This window comes from Octodon degus, unplaced genomic scaffold (genome assembly GCF_000260255.1).
Source record: "Octodon degus isolate 3935 unplaced genomic scaffold, OctDeg1.0 scaffold00034, whole genome shotgun sequence".
NCBI lineage: Eukaryota > Metazoa > Chordata > Mammalia > Rodentia > Octodontidae > Octodon > Octodon degus.
This window is the reverse complement of record NW_004524610.1, coordinates 208,921-217,740: the sequence shown is the minus strand read 5'-3', so window position 1 is coordinate 217,740 and position 8,820 is coordinate 208,921. Positions and strand designations below refer to the sequence as shown.

Genomic DNA, 8,820 nt, shown 5'->3' with positions numbered 1-8,820 from the left:
ATCTGAGGTACAGGATCTCAGGATAAATCCTAAGGGGATTTGACAGACCTTATCAGACCCAAAAGCTACAACTCTTGTTGCATAGGTCCTGCTTTACCTTGGTCTTAACCATCTAGTGGAAAAGTATAAAAACAAAATATAAGAAGTAAAGCCATGCTTTTATGTTGAGCTGTGGGGGACTCAAGTCAACAATTTCTGACATTGCCAGTGAAGCAGAAGACCCAATACTATTATGCGCTACTGGACTCTTTTAGAATATTTTGCTGAGTTTACACACCTATAATATTCAAATAACGGAACTTAACATAAAAGGGGTATACAGATGAATGTCCATTTTGTATCTATGTATTCAAAGTGGTTAGGATAGATATATAGTTACATTCTCCTAATGAATACAATATTTTGTTCTAATGGTGTTTGTGGATAGGATATCAAGTCTGCATCTTGTACAGCAATTAACCACTAAGAAGAAAGTATGCAGTGTGTTAATTATTGAAACTGTCGGACTGATTTGACTTGAAACAGTCTCCTTGCTATTTGTTTATCAATAAAATTATGGGAAAAAAAGGAAAGATGACAGAGACCAGAATACATGTTACAAATCACTCCCAATGTGGGCAACTGGTGTCACTTGTTGACATGGAAACATGGCAAAAAATGAGAAGAAATACTAAGCACTCTGCCTTGGAGATGTTGGAGTTGAAAATTGTATGAGATATGCATGTGTGGCCATGGTAGTTGTTCATTAGTCTAGAAGTTAGGAGTAGCATGAGAGTGATATAATGGGGGTAAGGACAATAATAACTGACAATTTGAGCTACTCATAGATCTCATTCTATCTCTCATCTAATATTAAGGTAGAGCTCCTCTTCTTTACATTGCAGCTTAAAAAAGAAGAGTTACTACTGGTTACCACTGCTTACAGCAATATAGAGGTGTAGGAGATTACCAAAATTCAGGTCTGGTGGGGGCTGCCAGTTAGCTCAGTTGTTTAAGCGTATGCTCAAGCAAATGCAGCCAGGTGTAGGATACCACGGTTCAATCCCCACCTCCACCTGCATTACCAGACCCACCCTTAAGGCAGCCTGAGCCACACAAAAAAAATTGAGGTCTGTCCCATAGTCACTCAGATAGCCTAAATTCAGTGCACTTTCTTCTACCCCACAGAAAACTCCATAAAGAAAACGACATAGTCAAGACACCAGAGCAAAGACATAAGGCATGTGCTTTCTGTTCTCTGGTTCAGTCACGTAGCCCTCTTCCCACAAACTCACTTACAAATGAACATGTTGAGGAAGTTAGAAAAACAGAACACAAGGTCAACCAGGACGCCTTACTTGATGTGGCCTCCTGGCCTTCTGTTCCTTAGAAACAGAATATTACCAGGAAGAGATGAGTTATATAGTAAAAACAAGTGTCTACATTTTGTAGTGTCAATTCGCATTGAAAGTCAGAGTCTCATTAAAAAAATAAGTAATTGATGGAAAATTCACTTAAGGGAATAACTGGAGTGTTAATGTTCGAAATTTACCCTAAACCAAGGTAAAGGTTCTACCATATTTATTGAGTAATGAATGGACTGCTTTGTATGTCTCTATCCACTTTCCTGTAAGAACAAGCTTAAAATAATGTAAGATGGTTTACAAAATACAAAGTTATCATTATTTATAGAACATACACATGTCAGAACTTTCCCCTGTAAAATCTACTTAAATGATGGAAAACACATGTGGAAAATATAGCTCAAACAGAAGTGTAGAAGAGACTCTATTTCCTAAAGAGCTAAGATCGGGGGTGGGGTGAAGGGAAGACACTGAATGGACCTTCAGATTCCTTTATTTTTATTTCCTCCATTTTAAATTTTAGGCAATTCTGGAAAACGTTTTTGGTTAATTCCACCATGTTAGATCTAACATCCTGCTTCATTAAAGTAGTACTTATAGTAGTGATTTATATTCACTAAAAGAAGTAGTAAATCTGCAGACATTTAATAAAAATTACAACACATGCTAGAGACTTCACCGAAGTGCTATTTGGTCAGTGCCATGACTATCATAGCTAACAATTATACCTTAAAATTCAACTTGATTTTTGTCTATTCTGTTGGCAAAAATGAAACACTCAAAAAAGATTAACAAAAGTAGAACAGAATTGAATAATTGTATTTTTGCGGAATAATTTCTGATTTTGACTTTGCAACCAACAAAGTCACAGAGAACTTCAGTCCTAGTGAGTAAGCACACCATTCTGAGGGCTTATGTTTCAGGTTGGTTGTGATTCATAGCTACAATCCAGCCCTCTCTGCTGCACGAGTTTGATGTCACTGCCTTATTCATTAGTAACATATTCCTGCTCTAGCTTTATCAGCTCTCACCATGCAAACTGGGTAATGAGACAAGTAATTTTTTATCATATTTTTTTCTTCTAAGTTAAAAAGTCATTTTACAAACCAAATTAGAAACAGGAAGTCCACTGTGGTGATACACACCTGTAATCCCAAGTCTTGGGAAGCTGAGGTAAGAGAACCATGGGCTTGAGGCCAGTCTCAAAACAAAAGGAATGGAAGAGAGACAGGAAGAAAAGGGGAGGGTGGAAGAGTGGGAGGGGTAAAGGAAAGAAGGAAGGAGGCAGGGAGAGAAGATAGAAGGGAAGGAGGAAGAGGGGAAGAAAATAGAATTTTGTGATCACTTTTCTATGCACTCACTCATTGAAGCAGACTTAAGAACTAGTGGAGATAAGATGAAAGTCACTGTAACTGTCAAAATTGTACCACCAATAAAATATGGAGCCAGAATGAGACATCTGCTACCTGCTACCAACGGTCCATTCTGAAACTCACCACATGCATTCATGCAGATGTTTGGATTTTGATGTCCTAGGCTACAGTAGCTAGCACCTGTAGAAACAAATTTGGCCAAATTTTGGCAGGTAAGACTAGAACTGAAGTGGAACTCATTCTCCCATGATGCCGAGGGTTCTGAGTCTCCTCAAAAGACATAGAATCCTTTTTCTTATTGGAAATGACAATCCTGACTGGGCCGTGTTGTGACTGGGATGATGAACACAAACACCCAGAAAGTTTGTGTTCAGTGTGTGTTTTCATTTTGTAGTTACTTGATGTGCTGAAAAACGTGACCTTCATAGATGGAGGGAATTCTTTCCATTTTTATGCCAATGGGGACTTGAACACTGGATACGATATTGTCCTGTGGAAAGAGACCAATGGCCAGATGACCATCACCAAGGTAGCAGAATATGACCTGCAGGATGATGCCTTTGTCCTCACAAGCCAAGAAACAAGAAAAGAATTCAGAAAATCCAAGGTAATTTTGTTGTAGACTGCACCGTAGCATTTGAACCAATGGTATCTTACCTGCAGAAGTCCTTGAACCGACCAGAACCTCTGAAATCCCTTGCTGTGGCTTGTGTCTAGATGTGCCCCTAAAGCCTCATGCAGTCATAGCTGGAGCTTTTTCTGAGGTGACTGGATCTAGGGCAGGGCTGGGGCTGACTTATGGTGCAATGCTAGGATCCAGGGCACTAGGCTTAGGGTGTGAGTGCTGCCTGCTCTATGTAAACTGGATAAGACAGAAGGGATGCAAGTGCAGGGACCACGGTTCAATCCCCAGTCCTGCATGCTGCACCAGCCACACCCCTGGGACACACTGAGCCGGAAAACAAGTCCAGGCTTGGTGGCAGATGCCTGTAATCCCAGCACTGGGGCGGCTGAAAACAGGAGGCTCACTATGAGTCTGAGCTGCATAATAGGAGCCTGTACCAAATACATAAATGAAAAAAAAAAAAGATAGAAGGGACAGAAAGAGCTGTGGCTGCCTGCGTTACTTTGCTGCCTCTGCCTGCCATGCAGTTTCTCCTCTCGGGTCCTCCGCCACACCACCCTGCCATGGAGCCAGCAGATCACAGACTACAACCCTTGCAAACTTTGAGCTGAATAAGACTTTCCTCCTTTAACTTTGGGTATTGAGTGTGTTATCGTAGCAATGAGAATGTAACTTAAAACGTCCCCTAGCTGCTCACTGCCCCACCTTTCTGCTGAATTTCCTGGTCAACTAGTGTGATGCTCTCCAGGACATAGGGTCAACCCCCAGCCACTCTCCTTATCATTGCCATTTGACAAAATACACTTTTGCTAAATTCAGCTCTGCTAAGAACAGTCTCAGAGTAGCTGAACTTGGAAGAAAAAAATTTTAAAGTGAACACAAGAAAAGAAATGCTGCACAGCAGCCTCACTTTAAATTTGAGACTGCTGGCTTTCAGTGGCCCGCAGTGCTGTGGACAGATCACCCCCATGTCACTGACCTGCCCACCATGCTGGATAGCTGCATCCCCTCTTCTGACTTCAGTACACCTCTTTCTTTTCTGTTGGTCCTGCTTTCTATTCTGCCAACCAGAAGGTAACACTTGGGACAGAATTCAGCATGTCCCATGGCACCTCTGAGCCACAGCCCTCCCTCCGTGGACGTTGCCAAGATTAGCACCTCCTCCCTTGCCTCAAGGAGTGGCTACTTTACCTGTTCCCTGTGCCCTCAAGTTTCCTCCCTTCTACATTATCCGCATGATGGTACAGGTGTGCTGGGTGCTTCCCCCTCTGAAAAATGCCACAGAAACTCCACTGAACCACATACTCTTCCACCAGCTACTGCACCTCTACCTTTCCTTATAGCACAACTCACTGTGCGAGTCGAGTTCAGTGACTTGCCCCAATATCTCTCCTCCCGCACTCCTTGGAACTATCTGAAATACACCAAAATTGTTTCTATGCAGCTTACTCACACTGGCAAATCTAGCGTGTCCTCCTGCGCACCATCAGCCACGGGGCTCACCTCCATGAGACACTCTCCTTGCTTCCTTCTGTGACACCTCAGTCCCCGTCTTCCTCTTTCTGTCTGTAGCCCTTCACCTGCTCCTGGCTGTCCCTGCTGCCTCTACCCACCACCAGCCCAGAGCCGCTCATCTGCTCCTCCCTGTTTATCTGTACTTTTCCCTGTTTTTTTCTATCATGATGTTAGATAGTGTTATTATATTGAAGCTATAGATGTTATAGAATGTCATTATATAGAAGGCTAAGACACCTAGATTTTTATTTTGTCTCCAACCCTAATAAATGCATGGTTGCTTAACTGGCATCTCTGCCTCAACACCCAAAAGTCAATTTAGTTTAATTTCCACAAAACAGAGCTCCTGATACTCTTGTCCAAAGCTGCGCTGCCTGCACACTTCCCCTCCTCAGCTCTTTAGGAAGTAAATTCTGTTGTGTTCCTTGCCCCCTCTCCCGGTCACACTCCATAGCCAATGAAAGTTTGGCTTTTAAAATCTGTCTAGGTGTGCTGGCACACCTATAATCCCAGCACTCCACAGGCTGAGGCAGGAGGATCACCACAAGTTGGAGGCCAGCGTAGGCTACTACATAATGTGCACAAATCCAGCCTCAACTACATAATGAAACTCTATCTCAAAAACCAAAACCAACTAGCAAAAACAAAAATCAAAAATGTATCTAGAATCTGCCCATTGCTCCATCCATTCAAGCTGCCGTCCAGGTGACTGTGGTAGGGTTCCCACCTCTGCAGCTCCAACATGTCACCAGGGACCCTGGGTGGTGACCTGAGCGGCCCCTAGGCCTCACCTCCCCAGCCCGTCCCTGTGACCTGCACCTCCTGCTGCACCCTTCCCCAAAGCAGGGCTTTGTACTTGCCCTTTCTTTGGTCTGGGAAGTTAGTTTCTCATTTCTTTTCTGTGAGTCCTGAAATGTTGCCTTACAGGGAGGTTTTTCCTGAGCCCCCAATACAGTTGCAGTGGCTGGGTGTGATGGTGGGGGTAGGGCCCTGTCCCTGTATAAGGGTCTCGGGTTCCATCTCCAGCAGGGGGACAGAAGGGGGGTAATGCCAACCTCGAATTTCTAGTCACAGTCTCATCTTCCTTTCCCTTATTTTTGTTCTTTTTATGGTCAACCTTGTCAGCTGGCAATGTGATTTCTCTGTCTTGTGCCCTGCTGTGACCCCCACAGTTAAAACAGTGTCTGGCCCATGATAGGCACTCACCACATAGCTGGTGATGGGAGAATGGCTAGAGTGGAGCCGAAGCCCTTTTAGCTAATGTCTCTCTTGTCAGAAGTTCCAGTGAAGCAAAATGTTGTTTCCTTAAAAGACAGGAAATAGTCTTCTGTGTTCTCAGGTTGCCATCTTCTTCCTTACCTTTGCTGTTCTCAAAGCTACATTATGAACCCAGCCCCTGCTAAACACGCAACTCACACTGGGCCTTTTAAATATTGTAACTCACTAACTGCATACAGGGAAGATTCTTATTTTTGCAAGAAGCACACTTGTAACTGTCACCAAGTCTAGCCTCCAGACTGCCTGAGAGCCCTGAGGGGGCAGGTGCAGGGTGCAGGGGTGGGCAGACATGCCGCACAGCAGGCTTCCTTTCCGATGGAAATGGTCACAAATACTTCAAGAATACGATAGAAGTGAACAAGGTCTGAGAACATGTGGTCAGATATACTTACCCTCTGGCAGTTCGTCAGGGCCTTCACAGTCCTGGTGTCTTCAAAATTCCCGGTCCTAAGCGTAGCTAGCCTCCCTCTCCCCCAGGGCCTCTGGTCCTCGGCGTTCCCGCTGCCTCTGGAGGCCAGGAGAGAAAGCCTGGGCTGTGGGAGGGACACAGCTCTGTCTCCCTCCGGCTGGCTAGGTCTGGTGGTCTTCCAAGCACACGCCTGCGGGGAGCAAGGGCCTCGGATTTGGGGCTTGCCTGAGAAGCCCTCCAGGCAGTCCACTTCCTGCTCAAACCCAGGTCTGTAATAAGTGAGTCGAGGGCTGCAGATCCTGGCTGTTTCTCTCCCTCCCTCCTTACCTTCCTCCCAGGTTTTCATCTTTCAGAAAAAACAGTGGTTGACCTAATACTTTGTGTTCCAGACGCAGCTGCTCAGAGAATGCTGACAAAGCCTGGACTAACCTCTGCTTTGACTTTCTCTGGGTAAAAGAAAAACCAAACCACAAATTAATTGTCAGGCTGCATGATGACAAAGGGATCCCGAATGAAAAAGAAATTATTACCTGGATCAGAAGTGGAGAATCCCTCAGAAGTAGATTTCTGTCTAGGATCTGCATCAGAACATGGAGAACTGTGATTTAAATTCTCAATGTTCAGGTTGTCTGTATAACTAGCACTAATTTTTAATTGTGTGTGTGTGTGTGTGTGTGTGTGTGTGTGTGTGTGTATGGTACTAGAGACTGAGCTATGTCTCTAATCCTTTTTTTTTTTAACTTGGAGACATGGTCTCATTAGGTTGTTCAGGCTGGGCTTGAACTAGGAATCCTCCTGCTTCAGCCTCCCAGAATACTAGGATCATAAATGTAAACACTCTGATTTTGTGTGTGTGTGGTTTTGTTTTTTGTTTTTTTTTTTTTTAGAGTGAGGCTGAATAGGCTTTTTAGGTCATGGCAAGAAATTTTTTCAAAAAAGAAAAGAAAAATTTTTCCAAAGGATATAAATGTATAAATTAATATTTTCTTATCTGACAAAAATAACATAGGATTGAAAATTTCCAAATCCTCATTTTTGTTTTTACTACTATACATTTCTTCTGCTCAGAACAGCCTAAAGGAAATACCAGCCATCAATTCTTACAGATATTATTGATGTGACAGGTGCATACTTTCTAAAACAATTTCTCCGTCTAAAGCATTCTATATATTTTAAGCTTGTTCCTATCTTGGGAGAGCAAGAAGTATTTTATTAAAAATGATCAAAATACTATTTAGTAAATATATCTTTAGGGCCGGGGAGATGGCTCAGCAGAATAAGTGCTTCCCTAGTAAATATATCTTTACATGAAAGGATATTATTTTTCTCATCTTGGGGATTTCTTTTCACTTTCAGTGGAGCAGATTCTGTCTAAATGCCCCCAAAGAGTGCAGCCTAGGACAAATGAAGACGATGACGAGAAGCCAACAGTTGCCACGACTGTGTCAGCTGCCCCGAACATCTCTACAGCAGTCAGACAGCTAACTGCGGGCATGTTGGGCGGAAGTTCCTTTTTCATGAATCCTATTTTGGTTTTTTTTAATCTAAAAAAATGTTACCAGCTTCCTGTCTGTTAGGTGAAATGCCATGAAGTTTCGTTTTATTCTGGCATTTCCTGTCACTTGGTGTGTGACCTCTAAAGGAATATCACTTCCAGGGAGAAGCATTGCTGGAGAACAGCCCGCCATGAACAGCCCTCAGAGCACCGCACACAGCTCGCCGTGAAGAGCCCTCAGAGCACCGCACACAGCTCGCCGTGAGCAGCCCTCAGAGCACCACGGTACAGCCCGCCGTGAACAGCCCTCAGAGCGCCGCACACAGCTCGCCGTGAGCAGCCCTCAAGCGCCGCGGCACAGCCCGCCGTGAACAGCCCTCAGAGCACCGCACACAGCTCGCCGTGAACAGCCCTCAGAGCACCGCGGCACAGCTCGCCGTGAGCAGCCCTCAGAGCACCGCACACAGCTCGCCGTGAAGAGCCCTCAGAGCGCCGCGGTACAGCCCGCCGTGAGCAGCCCTCAGAGCACCGCACACAGCTCGCCGTGAAGAGCCCTCAGAGCGCCGCGGCACAGCTCGCAGTGAACAGCCCTCAGAGCGCCGCGGCACAGCCCAGCGTGAACAGCCCTCAGAGCACCGCACACAGCTCGCCGTGAAGAGCCCTCAGAGTGCCGCGGCACAGCCCAGCGTGAACAGCGCTCAGAGCGCCGCAGCACAGCTCGCAGTGAACAGCCCTCAGAGCACCGCGGCACAGCCCAGCGTGAACAGCCCTCAGAGCGCCGC

General features: G+C 45.0%; 1 protein-coding gene across 1 annotated transcript in view; it reads left to right on the top strand.

The window, feature by feature from the left end:
• Gprc6a (G protein-coupled receptor class C group 6 member A) overlaps nt 1-8,820 on the top strand; it is a 93,101-nt gene that overhangs the window by 61,866 nt on the left and 22,415 nt on the right. The window contains 4 exon segments of the mRNA XM_012514527.1: nt 3,111-3,323; nt 7,905-7,922; nt 7,924-7,973; nt 7,975-8,021. Coding sequence (XP_012369981.1) covers nt 3,111-3,323; nt 7,905-7,922; nt 7,924-7,973; nt 7,975-8,021 — 328 coding nt within the window.